Source organism: Astyanax mexicanus, chromosome 3 (assembly GCF_023375975.1).
Source record: "Astyanax mexicanus isolate ESR-SI-001 chromosome 3, AstMex3_surface, whole genome shotgun sequence".
Taxonomy (NCBI): Eukaryota; Metazoa; Chordata; class Actinopteri; order Characiformes; family Acestrorhamphidae; genus Astyanax; species Astyanax mexicanus.
In genome coordinates, this window is record NC_064410.1 from 6,711,943 (window position 1) to 6,737,500 (window position 25,558).

At 38.9% G+C, this 25,558-nt stretch overlaps 3 protein-coding genes and 1 long non-coding RNA gene across 7 annotated transcripts in view; 2 read left to right on the top strand and 2 right to left on the bottom strand.

Moving 5' to 3' along the window:
• The window catches only part of LOC125799309 (uncharacterized), a 637,314-nt gene that overhangs the window by 583,945 nt on the left and 27,811 nt on the right, over window positions 1-25,558 (bottom strand). The window lies entirely within an intron of this gene.
• Window positions 1,793-21,604, bottom strand: LOC103039268 (4-galactosyl-N-acetylglucosaminide 3-alpha-L-fucosyltransferase 9). 2 transcript variants are annotated; one of them, XM_022668064.2, is made up of 2 exons: window positions 21,522-21,604; window positions 1,793-5,867 (listed from the first exon to the last, which is right to left on the bottom strand). In XM_022668064.2, exon 2 carries the CDS (start codon window positions 5,857-5,859, stop codon window positions 4,765-4,767), a length of 1,095 nt encoding a protein of 364 aa, XP_022523785.2. In that variant the 5' UTR covers window positions 5,860-5,867; window positions 21,522-21,604; the 3' UTR covers window positions 1,793-4,764. The 2 variants fall into 2 exon arrangements, with proteins under 2 accessions (XP_022523785.2, XP_007242639.3); XM_007242577.4 differs by lacking the exon at window positions 21,522-21,604 and adding an exon at window positions 7,548-7,609.
• Window positions 9,687-17,091, top strand: fn3krp (fructosamine 3 kinase related protein). 3 transcript variants are annotated; one of them, XM_022668065.2, is made up of 6 exons: window positions 9,687-9,926; window positions 11,258-11,409; window positions 11,563-11,654; window positions 12,817-12,893; window positions 12,975-13,124; window positions 13,206-17,091. In XM_022668065.2, exons 1-6 carry the CDS (start codon window positions 9,786-9,788, stop codon window positions 13,542-13,544), a joined length of 951 nt encoding a protein of 316 aa, XP_022523786.2. In that variant the 5' UTR covers window positions 9,687-9,785; the 3' UTR covers window positions 13,545-17,091. The 3 variants fall into 3 exon arrangements, with proteins under 3 accessions (XP_022523786.2, XP_007228671.2, XP_049331717.1); XM_007228609.3 differs by having other exon boundaries at window positions 12,975-13,097; XM_049475760.1 differs by lacking the exon at window positions 9,687-9,926 and adding an exon at window positions 10,484-10,772.
• Window positions 18,855-25,558, top strand: part of tbcd (tubulin folding cofactor D) — a 73,730-nt gene continuing 67,026 nt past the window's right edge. Inside the window, exons 1-6 of the mRNA XM_049475753.1 lie at window positions 18,855-19,193; window positions 21,551-21,744; window positions 24,022-24,072; window positions 24,190-24,287; window positions 24,385-24,486; window positions 25,360-25,506. Of these exons, the coding sequence (XP_049331710.1) occupies window positions 21,558-21,744; window positions 24,022-24,072; window positions 24,190-24,287; window positions 24,385-24,486; window positions 25,360-25,506 (585 nt within the window). The 5' untranslated portion in view covers window positions 18,855-19,193; window positions 21,551-21,557. The remainder of the gene's footprint in view (window positions 19,194-21,550; window positions 21,745-24,021; window positions 24,073-24,189; window positions 24,288-24,384; window positions 24,487-25,359; window positions 25,507-25,558) is intronic.

Sequence of the window (25,558 nt, forward strand, 5' to 3'; positions counted from 1 at the left end):
AGAGGGCCCGAGATACAGTATAGAAGGAAAGAGAAAAGGCAGATAACAAATGATGAGAAAGAGAAAGGAAGATAGAATCAATTGGCAGAAGGGAGAAAGAAGTAAAAGAAAAGAGTGAGAGAAAGAAGGACAGGGAAAAGAAATATTAAGAGCGGACACATAAAAGAAAGAAAGAAAGAAAGAAAGAAAGAAAGAAAGAAAGAAAGATAGAGGGAAGGAAGGAATGAAGGGAGGGAGGGATGGATGGAGGGATAAAGAACTAAAGAATAGTAACAGCAATAGGGAAAGTGGAGCAAAAGATTGAAAAATGAGAGAGAGAATAGACAAAAAAGAATAGAAAAAAGAAATAAAGAAAGATTAAGAGAAAAGGAAAAAGACAGGAAGACATAGTTTTTTGGGGGGATAAACAGGGGGCAGGGGGTGGTGTTTGGGGTGGGTAATGAAGCCCCCCTGGTCCTGCAGGACCCTCAGTCTCTCCACTGCATTATTCTCTCGTTTTCTTCTCGCGCCTCATTAGAGGACCTCACTCACACAGAGCCCACCCTCACATTACCGCCGCGGCTCGCGCACTGTCCACACCGGGCCCTCGATCCTCACTGGCTCCGTGCAGCCCGCTCTGTTCCGCGCGCTGTGCTTAACTGTAATGAAGGACACATTCCCCGCGGGCACGCGCACAGGAGCCGAGGAGTGGGGTCAGGGCGCCACCTGCTGGATGATCTTCTGGATGACTAAGACTGGGGTGCGGGGTGCTCTGTTCTTGTTTAAATAAAACGTTCACTCAGTATTTTAAGTTGTATATTCGTGTTCATAAAAACATAACATAGAAAACTACAATACCCATAATGCATCTTGTTCAAAATCAGGGAGGTCATCCATCAGTGGTCGGGGGGGGGGGATTAAAACGGGCACCCATGGCACCACATTAGAGGTTTTCTTGATCTAGAGGGCACGTCATAATACTTAATAATTCTATCTATCTATCTATCTATCTATCTATCTATCTATCTATCTATCTATCTATCTATCTATCTATCTATCTATCTATCTATCTATCTATCTATCGTCATAATTTAATGTAAGAACAATTATGTTTACTGATAAATTAAATGAATTTGAGCAAACAGAAACAACTTTTTATACTTTTATACGATCAAATAAAGATTAAAAACAATTAAAAAAACAATGTACAATTAAAACATGTACAATTGCAACACTTAGTGCGCAAAATGATCCAGCAGTCTAAAGCTCTGCCACTAGGATTGGGAAATTGCTGATTTGAATCCTGGTTATGCAGCTTGCCGTCAGCTGCCAGAGTCCTGAGAGAGCACAACTGGCCTTGTTTCTCTGTGGGTGGGTAGATGGCACTCTCTCCTCACATCACACCTAGGGTGATGTGGATCAGCACAAGGCGCCTGTGAGCTGATGTATCGGAACCCAGTCACTGCGCTTTTTTTTTTTTTTACTACTCTGCAGTGTTCAAAAAGAGGCATGTGCTAGTCGTCCCCCTCCTTGTGTTGTGGGATCACTAGTGATAGGGGATAAACAGCAGAATCAGTGGAACAATTGGCTTAATGAAAATTAGAAATAAAATTATAATAAATAAATGCAATAATCTGACTTTATTCAGCAGTGATCAACAAAAAGACACCATTTGTGAAAACAAGATAAATTAAAAATTAATTGCTTCTCATGAGTTGTATTTTCTGTAAATGTATTTCATATCCTCCAGTAATAATGTAGCTTTATTTTAATAATAATTAATCTCTCAATAAAATTGATGAAAAAAAAAAAACACAATTCTGTTTTAATTTATTGATCTGCAGTTATTTATTTGTGCCAGTTTGGCTCCTGCAAACTGATATCCGTTTGCTAGAATAGACCATCCCACACAGTGCTCTATTAAAAAGACAGTAGCAAAAAAAAAAAGTGTTATCATCATCATCATCATCATCATCATCTTCAACTCGTTCTCCTAAACAAGAACATTCAGCATGCATCCATCTTTCAGGGAGGCAACCTGATGCAAGACTCTCACACCTGGCAGAAACATGCGAGCTCACACCAAATTTCTCAGCTGACAGATGCAAAAACACCCAGACGCTTACAGTAATAAATAAATAAGTGAACATTTTACGTGTGATGAGGGAGAAAATGGACATAATATCTCCAGCCCGGGAGACTGTGTCAGTTTCTAAGTGATTAATGGCAGCTACAATCTCTACGCCACACATCCCCCTAAACAACCCCCTGTCCGTTTACACAGGGGTATTTCCCTAAGGTGGATTTATTTCCCCAAGGAAGGGGAAAAGGAAGGAGGAGGGTGGTTGCATTTCACAATGCACAGTATCTCACAATGTTTACCCATGTTTAACTTAATCACAAGGTCTAGACATGTCTCACTTTTAAGCTAATTGAGAAACCCTACCTTGCCTTTGCATTTGTCAGTTTGCCAGGAAACTTAACACCAATGGGGATGTTTATTAGGGTTTTAGGGGATTGGTTGGCAGAATATTATTAGTTCGGCGAGTTGCCTTTCCAATTATACCATAGCAATCATAGTTGATTAGGCTTGGAATTATTTTATTTCTGTACCTTTTTGTTCTTTGTTTCTGTAATTGGTCCAAAAGTGTGTCCACACTGCAAATAAACTGAATCATGGTTCGGTCAATCCAAACAGGTTGACACCACTTCTTTTGGTTGCGCCATAATTTGGTCCTTTAGTCCAGATCATGGTTTATGGCGCCTTTTTCACCTGCTACTTTGGATCAAACAAAATCGAAAAAAGTAAAAAAAAAAAAATAATAATAATAATCCAGACAGAGAAATTAGGTGTAAAAGCATCTTAAAATTAGGATGTTTCTAAGTGGTTTCCCAATAAGATATACTTGGAAAGCTTTCATTCAGACTTTTTTTTTTGGTTCCAACCAAAATGCAGGGCTAATCGACCAAAACTTGTCCCAAACAAAAAAACTGGTTTTAATCTGAGTCATGACTCAGTTCATTTGCATTGTGAACACAAGTTTCTTAAGGGTTCAGACTTTTTCAGGACCAAATTCAGGAAACATCACTGAAACAATGAAAGTAAAGCAAGCAGAGGTGTCGTGCTAAAATCTGATTTCCCTTTAACAAGCAAGTGCGTCATGCAGCATTAGGTGTACATCAGATTACGCTGGTGACTCCTGTATCTACTGTAACTGTAGATTAACTCTTATCTGTGAAGTATCGGTCACAATCATTTTGCTGAATGATGAATGTGCATGGGTTCTGATTCTGGCAGTGAGGCAGAATTCAGCACAACACCTGGAAATGGAACTCTGAGTTGAAAACATACTGCCTTACCCTGCATCTGACACATGTCCTTCTACAAACCAATCAATGTCAAAAAAAGGGTGAAAAGGCCCAGTTAGGTGATACCGACAGAAACCAAAATTAACCAGACAAATGTATACAAAAGATTAAAAAACACTTCTAGTCCTGACTTAATTTTAGACTTAACCCTTTAAGCAATAGAGATATATCTTGCATTGTGAAATTTTACCAAGAATTTCAGCTAGTAAAATACCAAACTCAAACCCAAACTTAGGATCACAGCTTACTTGTTGAGTGGGAATGTTCCTATGCTTTTATCGTATTGGATAAGATTGAATCCTGGCATTTTTTTCTAAATTAAACTAGAAACATCCTGTTTTTGGATATCCCACATTACTTTTACCTATATAGGCAACAGCAACCATCCTGGACCAAAGTTCTCTTATCCAATAGGAAAGTTCCTGAGCTGTTCTCCCACTGACAGAGTCCCAAGAAACCTGTGAAATGTAGGTCAGACCATATAAAGTATATGTACACTAATTAAAACAAACAGTTGCACCCGGAAAGGAAGTATCGGACAGTTAAGAGCATTGCCCCGTTGAAATAGTGCAGCAGAATGTATGTTCAGAAAAGGTAGAGCCACTGGTTTTGCAGGACCTTATTAACGCAACACTGGGCCAACAAAGTGCCAGTAATGAAGACCAGTGAACTGGTCCTGCAACCATACCATTTCTTTTTTCAAAATCACAATTAGGTGCACTATTCCAGCAGGACAATGCTCGTCCACACACTGCTGCCATCTCAAAAGCTTGAAGCCTTGAAAATACAAATGTTAAGGCATGGCCAGCCACGTCACCAGACCTATTCCTGAATACATTTTGCGGGATGCTATTGGATGTTCCATCAAAAGTCCATCTCTGCTGCTGCAAAAAAAGCAGGAACTGTGTGAGAATGGTCAAGCTGCATGGGATGGATCATCGCAGGGCACCATTAGAAACCTCTACAACTCTACAATGTCAAGATGTCTGGCATGTGTGGAAACCCATGTCCAGATCAATTTTTTTTGGTATCACTTTATTTGGATGGTTGGTAGAAGATGCCTTCTAGATGCTTAACTAACATTCATCTAACATTCAACTGTCAATGTAACTGATTATCAAAAATCTTAAATCTAAACCTAAACTAAAATTTTAAGATTAAAGTTTGGATTACAGTTAGGTTTAGAGTTATATTTAATAGAAACTCAATAGAGACATGCAGATGAATGCTAGTTGATTTGTCAATGGAGCATCAATGATGCATCTACAATGGACCATCCAAATAAAGTGTCACCAGTTTTTTAATCCTTATTTTCTTCTGGTAACTCTTGATACAGTTATGGTAATCTTTCTTCTGAATCAGAATTCTGCAACAGTATTTTGATGGATGTGTGTACTGTCTTTGGAGAGTCTTTGGTCATTGAAGAGTGTTATACATTAATGACAGCATGCCTGGTCTTTCACTACCATCCCAGAACCACTGATGGAGATCTGTCAGCACTTGGTATTCCCTGTTTCGTTGCACGTACTCGCAAGAGCGGCAAGCATTTTCCTCCGGAAAGGAAGTAGTCACCGCTTCAAACTGCCTCCTCCATCTGAAGTAACTGTGGTAAAGTACCTCATTGTCATTCACACGGTAGAGGTGCTTCGCCAAAGCTCGCATAGAGGTGAAGTCCTCCACATGGATGAAAGCATCGCTGGGAACAAAGCGCTCGTAGTTCTTCCTTGAAGGGCCGAAGACCACTGGCACGGCTCCCAAAGCAAGAGCGTTGAACAGTTTCTCGGTAATGTAGTCCTTGTGCACGGAGTTCTCAAAGGAGAGGTAAAATTTACAACTAGCGACAATCTCACGGTATTCCTCCTCGGAAACATGCCTCTCAAAGTAGTCCCCGTAGATGTTAACCTGGATGTACTTCTGCAGCTCCTGGTAGTAATGCGTTCGCTTGTGGTCTGGATTGTAGTTACTAACGATCCAGCACACAATTTTGTCTTTTTCCGGGGGCTTGTAATCCTCCTCCAGCTCCTTCTCGAGAGGAATCACACGCCCATAAGGCAAGCTGATATCCCCATCCTTGCGGTAGCTTAACGAGACATTGAACAGATTGTCAAGGCCAGGGATCCATTCAGTGTTGGACGGCGACTCGGAATTCATCCAGATCCACTTCTGGTGAGGCGGCCGAGGAGATTTGGGCAAGTTGGACAAGTCCAAAGCAATATCCCTGTGGTGGACGAGGACGGCGTCGGCTTTATCGTACAGGTTCCGATCCGCCGTTAACAGACAGCCCTCTACGTTAAATCGGGACTGACACAAGTTGAGGTCAAACGTCTTGTTAAAAGGCCAGAGCCAAACCAGCACCAGGGTAGGAAGGGGGTCTGTCTGGACCGGCTGTAGTCTTTTGGCTGGGCAGTGAAATGAAGGGGTGTAGTAGAGGGAACCTGCTAGCAGGGCGGCTAGCAAGAGAACGATGAACCGCAGCAGCCGTGGGAAGCTACGACCAGGTTCAGATGCCATCGCCAGGCCTGTGAACAGAAAGGAAGGAGCAGTCATTTGTAGAAAACAGTTCCAAAAAAACAATTCCAGAAAGTCACTGAGATAGAAAAGGTTTAGCAGGGTTTGCATACGCTAGCATTAATGCTACACTGTCAGCACTTAGTGCTGGCAGGGAGTTAAACTGTAACATCCAGACCATGGTTAAGGTGACATTTGGTTACTCTTTGGCCTTGAATCTTCATGAATGGTCTATTAAAGATCTGTCTGTTGTAACAGGGTATACTTAACATGATGCTTACATATTCATAGTAAATTATTTACCTCAGACAAATGCTCGCCTACACCCTCAGTTGACCAGATCTTTTAATTTTATCACTTTAGAATAATGGCTACTTTAGCAAATTTATTATGCCCAATAAAAAATAAAAATAAAAAATAAATCGCTACAATTTAGAGCTTTTCCCCTAATTGGAAAGAGATGAGATTTTTACTATACTATAAATATTTACTTTTTATTAACAAAAGCTAAAAAATATTGCATAGTCGTTTTTTAGTCGATTTTGTCTGCATTTTAGTCAGCAAAAGCCCATAAAGCTAATTAGAAATGCTCTACAGTTTATGGCTGTTAAAACTTGTTAAAATGTTCTGTCTTTTTAATCTTATATTTAATTAAGGGATTTTTTTCTGATTGGTTCTATTACTTGACTAAATGATAAACCATTGCTCTTTAACCACTGCTTATTTAAAAAAATAAAACTTATTTTTTTTTATTTTAGTGAGGTGTCAATATGCTGGATATGCTAACTGGGTAACCAGCTCTTGACCAACATAAAGTATGTTACAATTAATTTTGGTAAAAATTAAATACATTTTCTAGTTAATTTGCTTTATAAAAGTACATATTAAAATATACTTTCTCTGCATTTCCATAAATGTATTTCAGGACAATATATGTAGTGGCATTAAATACTGCTTAAAGTACACTTTAGTGTAGTTTTTGTCTGAGTTTTTAAGGTGTACACAATAAAAAATAAAAATGATGTTTAAAAAACACACTTAAATCTACTTACGTTCACACAAGCACTCAAAAGCACAACCTAATGCTTTTTTATGTTGTATTTACATATAGCTTGTAAAGTATCTAGTAAAAGAAAATATTCAGAAAAACGAGTCGATCAGGAAAAGCATCGTGTCTACATCAACCCGTGAATTAGTATTCATGGCCTCGCCCACCTCGGCTCACGACCGCCCACAGGCAGAGTTGATAAGTGTAAAAATATCTATTTTAAAACGTTTCTAACTGTTTTCTGTCTCACTGCCTTGCAGTGCTCTTAGCCAATCAGAGGCGATATATGTTTGTACGTATAAATATTCATGAGCAAGAGCCAAAATCCTACCCTATCAAAAAGCTCACATGGCATTCATTCATTCATTTTGGAAACCACAACTAGAATGAAATTAAAATGAATGAAAAAACGATGGAATGAGACCTTTAATGCAATTATCTGCCAATATAAATATAGTACTGATACAATACCAATATGATATAGGTTCATTTAAATTTTAAATTAATTTTAAATGTACTTTCAATCAAAAATAAAAAAAAATCTGCAATTATAAACTAAAGAAAAAATAACATTGAAATAAAATCTTAATATATTAACCTCTACTTTATTCAACATCTAAAAACGAAACAAGAACTGACTTACCTTCATTACCTTCCTTTATAAGAACATTTACTTGTGCAGAGAAAGTGAGTGAGTGAGGTCTTCTGCTGACCCCTCTACGAATCCCCGCCCATAAAAAAAACAACAAGCCCACATACCACAACCCGGTGACAGGAGATGATCCTGTTTACCAGACACCTGCCCCCCCCACGTCTGAACATTGCTCCCGTCTCGGTGCACTTTCACGGGCCAACAACAAGAAAGCAGCCGAGTGAGCCGTCAGCATGTTTAATTACGCCACTCTCGGGACCACTCGGATCATAATTGTGCTCTCCGCTGATTAGCATGCTGCAGAACCACTACTTGGAAAAAAAAAAATCACACAACTCAATCACATGTGTCACAGTCATAATCAGGATAAGCGAAAAACGGGATGGAAGGGACATCTCAAAGCCTGTAATTAAATATCACTCATTATCCCCCGGGAGCACTTTACGAAGTCGATAATAATTTTGCAGTGACTTTTAAATACAATGAGTGTCGGAGCGAGCACAGCTTATCACTTAGAAGGCCTCGGGTTTGGTCACGCTGAGGTGAGAGAGAAGTTCAGCCTCGAGAACAAGATAACTCGTATTCTACGTGTCATAACAAATATAATGAATGCTATGGAATCAAAAACAGAATTAAGAAATCAATCAGTTCATCACTCTGGGCAGAACATAAAGTACATAATATATATATATATATATATATATATATATATATATATATATATATATATATATATATATATTACATAGGCTACTAATGCATCATAAAATATCATTGAAAAGTGTCTCAGAAAATTAGAACGTTACATAAGACCAATTGGTACTTTTGGCAGTCTGGGCAGTGTGCCAGACTGTGTAAAACACAGTGGATCAACACCAGCAGATGACAGACATGTCTCTCCAAACCATCACTGATCATCAGTAAATTTTACATTTCATTTGTGAATCAAGGGAGCAGAGTCTGGAGGAAGAGTGGATAGACACACCGTCCAAACTGCTCGAGGTCTAGTGTGAAGTTTCCACCAATCAGTGATGGTTTGGAGACACATGTCTTCTCCTACGATTACAGGATTCTCACTCATATTGATGGTATACATATAAAACTTTTCAAGAATCAGGACGCTGTAAATCAGGCTTATTTGTGCATTGTGTTTTGGAGTAATTAAGTGACACAGCGCAACTGTTACACGAAGAGCATCTTCAGTAGATTAGACTGGCCTGCACACTGCTCACAAACAAATGGTTGGTTTGAGACAGAAGACCATGATCTGAACTGTGTATCAGATCCAGATGCAAATACCTGGAAATAAAAGCTAAAATGTTGTTATATTTGCTCATATTCATCTTTTAATAACAAAGCCAAATGTTTTCAGTCTAAAGCAGAAATAATGAGATCGGCCACACTGTTTCAATACTTTTGGAGGTAATATATAATCGTAAGTTATTGTGACAGGTCTAATTATCTCTGTGTATAAATAAATATAAATAAAAATAAATAAATAAACCACACACGTGTGTACATGTGGTATAATTCTTAATTTCAGGCCTGCTTAAAATTGGTACATGTTACTTAAAAAGGACATTATATACAGCTCTGGGGAAAAAAAAAAAATATATATATATATATATATAATCAGAAAATGGAATGTAAAGGGGTTTATTCTTTTTGTTTTATACTTAATAACCATTTGAATTTCAGATTTTTATATTTGTGTTTTTGGATTATAACATCAGATTTTTGTTACAAAATGCAAAAAACAGTTAAAAAAGGCAATTTTTTATTAGTTTATTATAATTTTATATATTTATCAAATAATTTATTAACGCGCTGTAAGTGAAATAAAATCATTTAATTGGAAAATGGATCTTCTTTACTATACAAAATTAAATATAAATAAATAAATACATGAATTACATGAAATACATGAATGAACAATGAATGAATGAATGAATGAATGAATGAATGAATGAATGAATGAATGAATAGTTTTATACCATATTTCACCTGTCAGTCTGTCACAAAATAAAACTAATAAAAGTTAGTTACACTGACCCTCTCCACATTGTTTTTTTTTATTATTATTGGGATTTGGGACTTTTATTTTGACAAGTGGCTCCTATAACCCGAGAAGTGTGAACGGCAGCAGATTGTAAACACTGTACTCTCAGTTACTCTCAGTCAGGTGCTGTACGGCCGGGTCCCCGGGCTGTGGTCGCTCTGCGGGCCGGTATGGAGGCGCAGCTGAAGCGGGAGTTGGGCACCTCCACGCTGAGAGCCACCGGGCACTCCGGGGGAGGCTGCATCAGCGACGGGCTGAGTTACGACACGGACTCCGGCAGAGTGTTCGCCAAGATCAACCGCAAGAGCGAGGTGCTTCCAGAGACCCTCCTCACTATTGAACCGTCCAGAAAGTACAAATCCACCCCAGGATTTTATTAGCCGAGCTGCAGCAGAGTCGCCCAGACAGCTGGAACAAAATCCAGCGGTGGATTTGTATTTTCTGGAACTGGAACTTAGAGTTAAACACACCCACTTCAGATATGCAGGTGATTTAGATGGAGCTGGTTAGGTGGATCAGGAAAAATACCCTAATATACAGGACATGCTGAGTCACTATATGGATAGTAGGGTTTAAAATACTTCTGTAAACGTTTAAGTATCAACTTAGTATTTTACTCTAGTAAAAGTGTAAATGTTCTAGTTTTAAAACTACTTATAAAAATAAAAATAATATAAGGGGAATAAAAATGCCATTAACCCTCGAGTGACATGAATTATATTTTTGGGAAGAACAATATAATTTTTCAAATCTTTTAAGTTCCTGTGGATATATCAAATTTAATTTCTATTTTGCCTTTTGATATTAAACTGATTATTTGAATCAAATGTATACAGTTTTACAGCAAGAAAGCACCCAAAACATGCATAACCATTGCCCAAAAGCAACAAACGAAAAAAAATAGTACCATATTTTTCACACTATAAGACGCACCATTAATGAACATTTATTTTCTGGTCTATTTTTTTAATACATAAGACGCACTGGGTTGGTTATAAGGCGCATTATGCGGTGACACTAGTAAGGAACAAAGGTGTCACCATGTTTTTCTTCTAACTCAGCAGGTGTCAATTAGCGGTTAGTGGCTAATGCCGTCTGACAGCACTATACTGAGGAACCCTGAGTGTTCTGGTAAGCCAAGGCGATATCAGCTAAAGGTTCGTCCCACGTTGCTTGTTTTAACACAGTAAACACACAGACTACAGCCCGATATACTCACCTCTGAATGGGTTAAGGAGCTAGCGCTTAGTGTGGTTAGCAGGTAATGTTAATGCTGCTCCAGCAGTGCTAGCCAGGGTTAGCAGCAGGCTACAGGCCCATAATACTCACCTCTGAACGGCAAAAGAGCTAGTGCTTAGCACAGTTAGCAGGTAATGTTAATGCTGCTCCAGCTGTGCTAGCCGGGGTTAGCAGCAGGCTACAGTCGCCGATAATATGACCTCTGAACGTCGAAAGAGATTAGTGCTTAGGGCGGTTAGCGGCTAATGCTAACAATGCTCCAGTCTCTGTCCAAGTAGGAGAACTTGCACCATTAGTGGCTGACTAAATACTTTATATTATACTGTATATTACTATCCCCCAATTATTCCCATTTTGTGTTGCATATCTGCACCAATTTATTCACTTTTTCTTTCTTCCTTAGGCTAGAAAAATGTTTGATGGAGAGAAAGCGAGCTTGGACGCCATCCAGTCTACAAACACAATCAAAGTCCCAAAGCCTGTGAAGGTTATAGCTCTTGAAGGAGGTGGATCTGTGTTCGTTATGGAGCATGTTGACATGAGATCCCTGAATAGGTAGGTTTTGAGCACCAGAACATGTGAAACATGTTTATAACAGGTATAATCTCCTATTGTTTTAAACCTAGGTGCTCCAGAATATTTAGGATTGATTCTAGCCCTTAACAACCCCTATACAACCAAGGCCAGTAAAACATTTTCCATGTACAGGTACTCCGCTCGATTGGGGGAGCAGCTAGCTGACCTGCACCTTCATAATAAAAGACTGAAAGAGAAACAGAGCAAGGCTGAGCAGACTGTTGGTAAGACACCACAGTAATGCACTGTTTTATATAGAACCTGAACTATCATTGCATTTTCTGCAGTAAAACAGAGAGAGAAACTGTAGCAATAGTAAATAGAGTGTTTGGATTCCATTTGAACTGTTGGCGAAGGTTCACAAACTCCTTATGGTCCATGAAACCTGGTCTTGGAGATCCAATGCTCTGTAATGCTCTGTAAAAAAAGTTTTTTTTTATTTGACAATGCTGCGGGCTTTAAACCCCTCCAGCCAATGCTTGGCTTTGGAAATTCTGACCTTTGGCTCAGGTGTGGCTGCTCTAGAGATTCTCTCTTAAAAGTATTGGTGATTTAACCTCTTATTATTATATCGCATTTTATTCAAATTTCAGCCTGATTACCTGCCTATCTTTAGGATATCTATCCAAGCATTAAATTAAAAAAAAGTTAAATATATTTCATAAGAAACATTATCAAAATTCCTAATTGTGAGTGTAATAGAAAATATTTTACAAATCTGAAGTAAATCTGCAAACAGTCAATATATTATGACTACAATTGGAGGACAAAAAAATTGTATGTCCTTTAAACCTTTTGTTTTATTACAGTTGTGTAGTTTTTATACCTATTTTTAATCATGCAGAATTTGGGTTTATTCCTGTTACTGATCTTAAATTAAGTGGAATAGAGAGAATGTAAATTAGTAAAAATGTAACTAATTTCACCGCAGAGAAAAGGGGATTTGTATAGTCTACACTTGTGGCCCATATATGTGCCAAGGCCTGGGAAGGGGTTAAAACACCTGTTTCAACAGAACAAGATCAAGTTCAAAGTCAGTGCAGTGTTTTGCTTTAAAATCTTACAGCACTTCATGCTTCCCTCTGCTGAAAACTTTTATGGAGATGCGGATTTCATTTTCCAGCAGGACTTGGCACACTGCCCACAGTACTGCCAAGAGTACCAGTTGGTCTTATATAATATTCTGATTTTCTGAGCCACTGATTTGGGGTTTTTATTGGCTGTAAGCCATAATCATCAACAATAAAAGAAATAAATGCTTAAAATAGATCACTCTGTGTGTAATATATCTATAAAATATGAGGTTCACATTTTTAACTTTTCAATGATATTCTAATTTTTTGAGCCTGTTTACTAAGAAAACTGTGTTTCTGCTCTGTTTTGTAGGAAAAGGCCAATCTGAAGTTCCAATCGTTGAGCAGTTTGGGTTCGACACCACAACATGCTGTGGCTACCTCCCTCAGGTACTTGTGGAAAACTAGTCAACCATTGAACCATAGCCTTAAACCATATACTGTATATCACACTTGTCTGTATCTCTACAGGTAAATGACTGGCAGTCTGATTGGGTGTCGTTTTACGCCCAGCAAAGGCTTCAGCACCAGCTTAGCTTAGTTGAAAAGTCATACGGCGACAGAGAAGCCCGGGAACTATGGGCCAGTCTTCAGGTAAAGCCTCTGGCTCTAGTCAACACAGTATGTATTGGTTATAAAAAGGTAGAAAGTGATTTACTGCACATTTAGCACGTTTAATTTTTTTCTCTATTGTCTGTCCAGATAAAGCTCCCCCAGCTGTTTGCTGGCATCAAGGTGGAGCCAGCGCTGCTTCACGGAGACCTGTGGAGTGGTAACGTGGCCGAGTATTCTGATGGCCCAATCATCTTCGACCCGGCCTCGTTTTACGGCCATTCAGAATACGAGCTTGGCATCGCGGGAATGTTCGGCGGCTTCGGGAAACAGTTCTACAACGCCTACCATGAGAAGATCCCAAAAGCTCCAGGATTTGAGAAGAGGATTCAGCTCTACCAGCTCTTCCACTACCTTAACCACTGGAACCACTTTGGCAGTAGCTACAGGGGCTCATCCCTGAGGATCATGAAAGATCTTTCAAAATAGATATGTCTTAATTATTCAGCAGTTTACTCTAAAGCTAATTTATGCTTCTGTGTCAAATCTACACTATAGTCTATGCATTTCTTATGCCTAGCCACAAAACTGTTAATGCATTGGCTGCAATAACAATGGCAGGTGACAAGTTTCCCCCAAATATAATATACTGACAAAAGTATACACTTTCCATTATCACTTGAATTGCTTTTGGTGATGTAAGGCTTGGATGGAGCTGCTTAGCCATGGAAACTCATTCCATGAAGCTCCTTGAATCTTACCAGTGATTTTAACGACTATCTAGTCGCTGCTATATATAAACTACAGGTAAAATTGTCATTAAAAAGCAACACTGAGTTTGTGAAAATCAGTACATCAATCAGAAAACAAAAGATTTAGATACAATACAACATCGATATTTTCTCTCTAGGTGTCGTGTGGGTGTGTATCAGCATGGCTGGTTAGCATGCTGGCAAATCTAGCAAGTCTTTTTCATGATTAGAACCACACAGTTCAGACTAGAAATTACATTTTGGCAAATTAAACACAATCATAGGAATAGGAATGAATAGACATTTGTCAAACATAACGTATAGAAAAGCTCCAAAAAAAAAAAAGTTATATGGATAAGCAGATGGATAATCTAAATCTATATACATTCATGAGTAGGGATAGGAGACAATATTAAAAGATCAATATATTATATGTTTTTTGATTTAAATATAGATGCTCTAAACTCCTTAATTTGACTTACTAAATTCACAGCTTCATTACTCCAAGTGTAGAGGTCACCAGCTTTCTACAGTCAGTCACTACAGACCTACAGACCTTAAAACATCATGTAGCTTCTGATTAGCTCAAGAACATTAGAGCGCAGAGAGCTTCATGGGAAGGTTTTCCATGGACGAGCAGCTCCATTCAATCAAAGAAATAAGGTAAACCTGTGGTGAAGAATATTGGTTGTCAAATTCTGTGAAACTGACACCAATACATTTGATTATTTAGTAGTATTTTATCCTTTTTAGTAAAACAGATGCCATAAAGTATTGTAGAGAGTTGTCTTGTGATATATTAAGTATCTCAGTATTGCAGAATCACGGTTACTGTGAAGAGCGTATTATGATAAACAGGGGTGGGGATCACAAGGCATTCCACAATTTGCTATTACTATGAGAGCTATGGCATGTTTAGCACAGAAGGCAAAAACGCATCAGAGTCAGTGTGAAGGTTCCACTTTGTTAACTGTTGGACCATTTTTTTTTTAAAATACAAATGTTACTATGCATAGCAGCAAAGCTGACTGCAGCAATTGGTCAACTGAGCACTGAATTCCCACCTTATCTGCAGAGTAGGGCTGCACAATATATCGTTTAAGCATAGTCATTGTGATGTGCCCATGCGCAATAGTCACATCGCAGGACGTGCAATGTAACTTCTCCTTGACACAAGAAGTAGATACACAGCGCTGTCTCTGTGTTTGTGTGTGTGACAGACTGCTGCTGCCTGAGAAGCGTGAGGGGGAGCAGAAGTAAACACGAGGTAACCGCATGGCCTCCATCAACATGGTTGGGCACATGCTTGTAAATGTGAGCACGTGTTGAAAGCTGTGCCCCATTAGGCCAGCACAATTTTGCGGTGCAAATATTTCCAGTTACAGCTGAATTCACGCTTTTTATCCCAGAAAAACCCTCTTTATTTACATTTTTTAAAAAGCCATTTAAATGCCTGATTAAAAGGGCAGATGCCTCGGGTTTTGAGTGCTCGGTGCTGACTCAGCTCTTGATCAGTCCTGATGCGAGACAGTGCGCGGGTGGGGGCGGGGCTGTATCGTGACATATCGCCGAAAAAAGAACAATTGCAATGAAAAATTTTTCCAATATCATGCAGCCCTACTGTAGAGCAACGTGGATGTCTACACACACAGACACACACACAGACACACAGACACAGACGCACACACACACAACAATGCACAGATGCAAACATGTACAAAAGCCTATGTCACTTACCCAGGCTATGCTATAAACTCTTGATTCGACACAGAAGTATAAATTAGGTTTAACAGTCTGTGGTGGTGCTGATGCTTTCCTGGCTGGCTGCTCTCCTAATTTCTGATTGCTCTAGACATGTGGTGAATTTTTGGAGAAATGTCCAGCAGATGTGTCACTTTGACTTGTTGCTTTGAGCAGCATCTGATTTTTTTTTTTTTTTTTTTTTAAATAACCATATGAGCAGGAGAACACCACTAAGTTTCCACACACAGTTTAGCCCTGGTGTCCACTGGGTCTTTAAGGAAACAGATGCAGTGTTAACAAGAACATTTACTTCTAACTGCAGGTTTCTGAGGCTGCATGCCAGATCATACAGTGTGTAACAGTTTTAAACCGCCAAGCTGACAGCATGAGATTCCATCTGCTTCACTGACAACTACAGTCTTAACTGTCTGTACATTTAGACTCGTCATGTTCATTTACAAAAGTGAAGGAAAATAATTAAATTAAACAGAGAATATAACATACAGTACTGTGCAAAAGTCTTTAACTATCTGAGAAAATAACTAGCCACGGTTTTACTGTTCAACAAGAGAAATACAAAAACAGTGTATCAAACAAATTGATATTAATTGATATTAATTAAATGATATTAATATGTAATATATTATAAATATATCAAAGAATATTTATTATAGGTTGAGTTTTTGTAAGAATACCAAAAGTAATCCCACATGGCCATTTTCTAGCCTTTTATAGATATAGTAAGACTGATGTGTAAATGTCTTTCATCTTGATTGGCTGCCCGTGTTATGCAAATGTGATTTAAAATCACAGCCCAGGCCCAGTTTATAAGTTATATAGGATTAAAATTGAATCGATAAAATGAAAATTGATAAAATGAAAATTTTGAAATGAAATTAAGTATTTTGGTTTGTTTAACACTTTTAAGTTACTACATGATTCCTTATGTGTTTTTAATAGTCTGAATGACTTCAGTATTAATTTATAATGTAGAAAAAACATAAAAAACATTGAATGAGAATGTGCCTAAATGTATGGCTGGTGTTTTATTATAAATAATTAAATTCACAATGTTTAGCCTCTTAGTCAAACTTCCATATTTGGGCTGAGGAGAAAATCCTTTAAAAAAATAATAAACATTAAAAAAAAGTGTTTAAGGCTTTTGCACAGTGCTGTAGCTTTAAAAAAAAAGTCTAAATTGATGTGACTTGAATTTTCAGAAAACAGAAGAACATAATTCCAAAAAGCACACTTTCCATTCCTGTCCTGACATTCCATCAACTCTCAATGACTGAAAAATGACTCCAATACAAAACCTTAAAGGTTGAACTTAAGCATTAATCATTAGTGTGTGTGAGAGAGTGTAAAGCACCTTATTAACCCTGACCCTACTGTGTAGTGGACTAAACATCAGGCATGTATTCATTTCCTCAGTTCCTCATGGAATCCAGTTTTTCTCTGGTTTAACAGAAAAGTCTTAATCTCAGAGTGGACTTGTGTGGAAGTTTATGCAAGTTAATAAAGGTCAGCTCTGAAACCTGTGTGTGTTTATTTGTGGTTGATTATGCAGCATAAACTATAAACTTGTTCAACTACTGAGCATTGCAATACACTTACAATTCCACAGCAACGTCCATAGCAGCCACTTGAAAACCATAACTGCATAACACCCTAGCAACCATCTGGTATATCAAAGCAATCACCTTGGAATACCTTAGTAATGCCACAAATCCCACTTAGCAATAATTTGGCAAAACTAAAATTACCTAGCAACCACTGATCAACACCTTAGCAACCCCATAAAATACTATAGCAACCATCTAGGGACAATTTAGCAAAACCACAGCAGCCTCTATGAAATACCACAACTGCAAATATACATCCACACTCTATACCATAGCAATCACCATTTAATACCGTAGCAACACCATAAAACCTGTACTTCTTCACTTTCTTACTCTACTACACTACGTCTCTCTTCCTCACTCTACCTCTGCTCTAACTTGCAGTACCTCACTCTTACTCAACGTACCTCAGTCTACCTTGCTGTACCTTGTTCTTACTCACTCTACCTCTGCTCTTACTCGCTCTACCTCACTCTGCCTCTTCTGTACCTCACTCTACCTCACTACTTCTCTCTTCCTCTGCTCTAACTTGCTGTAACTCACTCTTACTCAATGTACCTCAGTCTACCTCACTGTACCTCAATGTACCTTGTTCTTACTCGCTCTACCTCACACTACTCTCTAACTGTACCTCAGTCTACCTTGCTGTACCTCAATGCACCTTGTTCTTATTGCGCTACCTCACTCTTCCATTCTGTAACTCACTTTACCTTTGCTCTACCTCGCTGTACCCGACCTCGCACTACCTGTCCATCAAGTTAACTCTGCCTTATCTTGCTGTACCTCACTAACTTACTATACCTTAATTTACCTCATTCTTACATGCCCCAAGATGCTCATACTACCTCTCTCAATACCTCTGCTCTGCTCTTACCTTCTGTACCTCATTCTACCTTGCTCTTACTTGCTGTACCTCACGCTACCTCACTGTACCTCACTCTGCCTCACTTCCTCACTTTACTTCTGCTCTACCTCAGTGTAGCCCACTTTACTCGCTCTGCCTCACACTACCTATTCTCTAATTCGCTGTACCTCAAATATACCTTGTTTTTATTTGCTCTACTTCACATGACCTCTTACTCACTGCCATACCTCATTCTACCTCACACTGCCTCGCTGTACCTCAATATTATTATTCTCAGGGGAAGTCTGTGAAAAACTTCACACTTCTGCTCAGTGATAATACTCTTCCATCTGGACTGCAATTGAAAAAAAAGGAGGACCTTGAGTTTTTTTGGCCTTCTCAGTCACATGACATCACGTTCAGTAGCTCCTCCATTTCCACTTGCTGTTGTGTGCACCTAAAGTGTTATTACAGAGCATGGGAGTGGACAAATAGCTATTTTATTAAACGCAAGCTGACTAAACTCAGAGATGTCAGTCCAGACAGGACTAAAATTACCTTCACACAGAAAAAAAACAAGGCAATTCAGCCTGAAATTTTCTCAGAGGACGTCTGAGAAAACACATACATGGTCGTTCCGAATGGGAATAAAATTTAGACTGACTTTGGGATGGATATTTTTGTTGGACCTGGCAACCCTGCTAACTGCAGTGCAGTCCAGAAGTGGGGCTGATAATAAATTACCCTAATTCAGTTTATCTCCACTCCTGACGGTGCAGTATTCAGTATGTGCGGAGAAAGCGAAACGCCTTTCCCGTGCTGCACGGTATGTCCCGTCTCGCGTTCCGTAGGAAAGCATGGAGACTGCGTCACTCTGAGTCTGATCATCTTCTGTTATTATTTATATAAAAGTGAAGCTGCTCTCAGTTTAATTGAGTACAGATCAGATTATACGCTGCGGACACATTGAACAGGTCTCTTATAACCTACACACTATGAGCGGCGGCGGTGGTGAGGGGCTGATATAAAGGTTTAGAAGAGGCTGAAAGAAGCTCGTCACACCCAGAACTGCAGCTTTTACTCTGGAGCTCCTGCACTGTGTGAACGCTTGGTCTCAAAAAACGCTTTAAACTGCGCTTAGCGTCAAACAGCAGGAATACCACCTTAAGGAGAGGTGAGTCACGCCTTTCGTTTAAGAAAATATTATATACAAGCCACTAATACACGCGGTTTAAGATTAAACTGCGTTTAAGATTAAAGCAGTTAGTTAGTTAGCTAGCTAGCTAGTTTGGCAGTATCTCTTCCATTCCACCTTAAATTCCATGTAGTTCCATCAGCCTTATTCAAGCGCTCGTGCGGATGAGCGAACTGTAGCTGCATTATTTAAGGTGGACTGAGACAAATAGAGTAACTAGATGCCTTTTTTTCTCTTTTGTTTTCCGATAGGTGTTTAGTTACTATCTTTAAGCTTTAGCAGTTAGGTGCTAATGCTGCTGCACCCAGCCTTAGTGTAAATGAACAGAAGCACCTTACTTACCCAAATAAACAGTTTTCATGAGATTAATCTGTGTGGAATAACATCAATGCTCGTTTTTTTTTTTCTTTTTATATACACCGAATTCATTTTAGAGCAAGCTGTTGCTCTATCCTACACACACTTCTGTTGGTATATGGACAAAAAAAAAAAACATGACTAGGGGATTTTAGGGTCACAAGTACAGACAAACATACATTCTAACCAATAGTTTGCTATACAGACCATCACAAATGTCTGTAGCATCAGTACTACAGACCTCACATTTAGCTTCATGAGTGGTAATGTCATAATTACAGTGCCCTCCATAATTATTGGCACCCCTGGTTAAGATGTGTTCTTTAGCTTCTCATAAATTGAGTTTTGTTCAAAATAATATAGGACCACGATGGAAAAAAAAAAGAGTAAAATACAACCTTTAACTCAAGTGAATTTATTCAGTAGGAAAAAAAATCCCACATTAAGAAATAATTATTTAACATCAAATCATGTGTGCCACAATTATTAGCACCCCTGATGTTAATACTTTGCACAACTCCCTTTTGCCAACAAAACAGCACCTAATCTTCTCCTGTAATGTTTCACAAGATGGGAGAATACAGAAAGAGGGATCTTTGACCATTCCTCTTTGCACATTCTCTCTAAATCATCCAACGACCTGGGTCCTCTCCTCTGCACTCTCCTCTTCAGCTCACCCCACAGGTTTTCAATGGGGTTGAGGTCTGGGGACTGAGATGGCCATGGGAGGAGCTTGATTCTGTGTGCGGTGAACCATTTCTGTGTAGATTTGGCCACATGTTTAGGGTCATTATCTTGCTGAAAGACCCAGTGACGACCCATCTTCAGCTTTCGGGCAGAAGCCACCAGATTTTGTTTTAAAATGTCCTGGTATTTTAGAGCATTCATGATGCCATGCACCCTAACAAGGTTCCCAGGGCCTTTAGAAGAGAAACAGGCCCACAGCATCACTGATCCCCCGCCGTATTTCACAGTGGGCATGGGGTGCTTTTCTGCATACTCAGCTCTTGTGTTACGCCAGACCCACTTAGAGCATTTGTTGCCAAAAAGCTCTATCTTTGTTTCATCTGACCAAAGCACACGGTCCCAGTTGAAGTCATAGTACCGCTTAGCAAACTCCAAACGTTTGCGTTTATGATTGTGAGTGAGAAATGGTTTCTTCCGTGCATGCCTCCCAAACAGCTTGTTGGCATGTAGATAGCGCCTGATGGTTGTTTTGGAGACTTTGTGACCCCAAGAAGCTACCATTTGTTGCAATTCTGTAACAGTGAGCTTTGGAGAACTTTTTATTTCTCTTATCATCCTCCTCACTGTGCGTGGTGGCAAAATAAACTTGCGTCCTCGTCCAGGCTTGTTTACCACTGTTCCAGTTGTTTTAAACTTCTTAATAATTCCTCTGACAGTAGATATGGACAGGTGTAGGCGAGTAGCGATTTTCTTGTAGCCATTGCCTGACTTGTGAAGGTCAACACACATCTGCCTGGTATGTTTCCTTTGTCTTTCCCATGTTGAAGATAAATGGCCTCTGTGTCACGTCATATTTATACCCCAGGGAAACAGGAAGTTGTGAATTACTAATTAAATGTTCCTACATACTCTGATCAACTTCGTAAACTACTGTAGAAGTGACAGAAATACTTTTATTACATTTATTTCCTAAGAATTGTTAGGGGTGCCAATAATTGTGGAACAGGTGATTTTATGAAGAATAATTATTTCTTAGTCAGGCATTTTATTTCCCCCTTAAAATTGACTTGAGTTAAAGGTTGGACTTTACTTTTTTTTTCCCATCGTGGTCCTATATTATTTTGAACAAAACTCAATTTATGAGAAGCTAAAGAACACATCTTAACCAGGGGTGCCAATAATTATGGAGGGCACTGTAACAGTGTCAAGAGCTATTTTCATAGCTAAAAACCCACATTGTCATTGTGCAGTTAGCGTGCTTACCTAATGGAGAGTTTAATATCTGTTTGCAGGCAGATAATGGCACCAATGGGTAAGGTGAACGGCAACGGCTCTGGTGGAGATGAAGGAGAGATGGAAGTCATCGCAAACGCGAGCTTGCTGGCTGGCTTCAGCGAGAGTGAGGAGGTCAAGGCCCTCCTGGCTAGTCTGCCAGAACTACACGAGAACCTTGTGACCAGGGAGACTGCAAGAGAAAAGTTTGTGGGTGAGTTTTTTTCTCTGGCTTTATCCCCAAATGTTGGAGACACCTGATCCAAGGACATCGTTAGCTGGATCAGGTGTGGTGGGTTGGTAAGTGTTGGAGCTATAGCTAGACTCGTTGGAACTAACATTATGGGGAGGCCCTTTAATTGCTTCTATCTTAAGTCTTATTTGGTCTGACCTTCTCTCAATCTTGTTTAAATTTTAATTTGAGACATTTTGGCTCTTCAGCTCAAGTCTTGAAGTGAAAAATTCATCAGAGTTAATGATTTACCTCCATTTAATTACACTCACCTGCTCCAACATATCAATCAATTACCAGGAGTGTTAGCTGTGTTGCACGCTTGGGCCCAATCCCATTACTGATTTGTACCCCTAACCCTTGTTTTGAGTGTGAATGTAGCAAACTAGCTGCTGGCTAACTAGTTAAGTGTAGGTGGTGCAGAAATAACTATTATTGTCCTTAAAATTATTGTTTTTTTAAGCTTGTACTGTATTTTATTTTTCCTTTAATGCTGCAGCCTCTGCCTATTGTTGCACAGTTTAAGGTGGAACTGCAATGGTTAGCTCGTTAGCTAACTAGCTAGTGAGACAAACTACTAGCGATTTTTAAAAAAATGCTTGTTATAAAGAAAATGGCCATATAACATTGAAAATATGCATTAAACTACAATAATCTAGTGGTTCTCACATTTTTTAATTAAGGAAAATACTTACATTAGTGGTATCTTTGGTTGTTTATGCTGCTATCTTGGCAGTTCCTCTAAAATAATTCAGTTTGAAGGGCCATGTAGCCCAAACACACACAAAACAGAGGGGTAGGGCTAAGTGGTAGTGGCAAGAGGTGAAATGGGAGTGGGCCTTCGAATGGAGTGGAGCTCCATATATAATATAGAACCCTTTTTTTTTTATAACAGTTCAAGAACCAACAGATGTTCCATGTTTTGCTCTAACCAGGCTTGAACACATCTCATTGCTTGAATAAAAATTATTTTAAAATTCTTGAGCATAAGAAAGGCTATCAAGAAGGTGCATCTTGATGGTCTTATAAACTTGAAAAATCTTCATTTAAATTACTATGTCATGCAAGACTAGAGACTACACTGCTTAATGTCTGTCTGTGAAACTGACCCTAACCATCAAACATTTTTCTCCTGAGCACCAGTAGATAAGTTTTAGTGACAACATTGAGCATATGGACTATGAGAAATGGAAAATAGAGATGAATGAAAAGATTGGGCTATGTTTACATCACTAGCCTCATCTTTCAAAGGTACATACACTGTAATAAAAATAAGCCCTGATGCTAACATAACCCTTAAAAACTCCAAATATAATCAACATTCTTTTTTTTTTCTTTTTTTTTTCAATAATATTTTCAGTGCATGATATTTATAGAGTTTCTGCTCTTCCAATGCTTAAGAATGGTTTTCTTGGCTATGGCAAAGGCTGTAAGACACTCTACACATTATCCATTATCCATTTTTTATGATCTTCAGTGAGCCTAAAGTAGCATTAAATTGTTGTTCTAGAATTACAAACTATAGTCCTTCTGTTTCTCTGCATACTTTATTATCATCCCTGTTCTTTACACTGTTCTCTTTATTATTATTGAATCATTAACACTGAGCTTAACTGAGGCGAGTGAGACGTACAGTTCTTTGAATGTTGTTCCGGGTTCTTTTGTGACCTCCTGGATGAGTTGTTCATGCCCTTTTGGAGTAATTTCGGTTCACCAGTGTTCCGTATTTTCTCCATTTGTAAATAATAGCTCTCATTGTGGTTCTCTAGAGTCCCAAAGCTTTAGAAATTACGTTGTAACCTTTTCCATACCGAGAGATGATCAATGACTTTGTTTTCCCATCTGTTTTTGATTTTTTTTTTTCAGTTTAGGGTATAATCTGTTGGTTTTTGAGATCTTTTATCTGCTTCATGTTGTCAGACAGGTTCTATTTAAGTGATTTCTTGATTCTGCAGGTCTGGCAGTAATCAGGCCTGGTTGTGGTTAGTAATGAAATTGAACTTAGCTTTCCAAAAAGTGTGATTATCACAATTAAGCACTTTTTCACAAAGGGCTAGATTGGTTTGGATAGGGTTTTTTTTTTTCATTAAAAATTAAATCATCATTTTAAAAGTATTTTTTTATAATGGCTCAGGTTATATTTTTATCTGCTATTAAAGTTTGTTTGATAATCTAAAAAATCTAAGTATGACAAAAATGCAAAATAAAATAATACTTTTTCACTGTTAAAACTAAGCAAAATCTTCTGTTTCACTCCAGTTATCATGGACCGCTATCAGGAGCAACCACATCTTCTAGATCCTCACTTAGGTAAGGAACTCAAACTAACTCACACATGACAAACCACACATAATATGATGATGATGTGAGGTCATTCTATGAGATGCCACACTGATATTGACTAATGCTAATGCTAACTCTTCTCAGAGTGGATGCTGAACATGCTGCTGGAGCTCATCCGGAACGAGAAATCTCCCCCTCTGCTGGTTCATCTAGCGTTTAAATTTCTCTACATCATCTCAAAGGCAAGATCTTTTTTTTTTTTCATTGAGTTTTTTTTATTAAGTCAAATTTAACAGCTTTGCAAATGTTTAACATTCATCATACATGATGTTCTTACAGGTCAGAGGCTACAAGATCTTTATGCAGCTCTTGCCTCATGAGGTGGCGGATATGCAGCCGGTTCTGGATCTGTTGTGCAGGCAGGATCCATCGGACCCTGAGGTGAGATTTCATAGATGTAGCTAGACATTGTAGGAGGCTTCTGGCTGTGTGAGGACTGGGTCTAAATTGAGGGTATACTTTTCGCCATGCCTCTTTTTTACTTTATATAAATACAGGAGTTGGACAATGAAACTAAAACATCTGTCATTTTAGTGTGGGAGGTTTCATGGCTAAATTGGCCTGGTGATCAATCTTTATTAATTGCACATTATTGCACCAGTAAGAGCAGAGTGTGAAGGTTCAATTAGCAGGGTAAGAGCACAGTTTTGATCAAAATATTGCAATGCACACAACATTATGGGTGACAAACCAGAGTTCAAAAGAGGACAAATTGTTGGTGCACGTCTTGCTGCTGGCGCATCTGTGACCAAGACAGCAAGTCTTTGTGATGTATCAAGAGCCACGGTATCCAGGGTAATGTCAGCATACCACCAAGAAGGACCAACCACATCCAACAGGATTAACTGTGGATGCTGTAAGAGGAAGCTGTCTGAAAGGGATGTTCGGGTGCTAACCCGGATTGTATCCAAAAAACATAAAACCACGGCTGATCAAGTCACGGCAGAATTCAATGTGCACCTCAACTCTCCTGTTTCCACCAGAACTGTCCGTCACCACAATAAGTTATTATGGTCTAAAACCAGGTGTTTCAGTTTCATTGTCCAACCCCTGTAGCTCCATACCTCATTGGAAGGAAAAGAAATCCATCCGTCACACATTAATGACGTGTCGACAGATCTTTACAGTCTGTGTTGTTGATTATGTGGACTAATCATTGCAGCCCTTACATACGGTGAGTGTAATTTGGTTAAGAGTTGTGGTTCCACTCTCAATTTAGCGGTGTGCCTGATACATTTATCTGTCTTTCCACAGACGTGGGAAACCCGGTACATGCTTCTGCTCTGGCTCTCCATGACGTGCCTCATCCCGTTTGACCTCTCCCGCCTGGGCGGCCATCAGAACTCTGAGTCTGGAATGAACAGAGAGACTATAATGGATCGTATTCTGGCTGTGGCTAAGGTAATACTTTTTTTTAGGTATAGATATTATTGTCCCTACTCAAAGTGAGAGT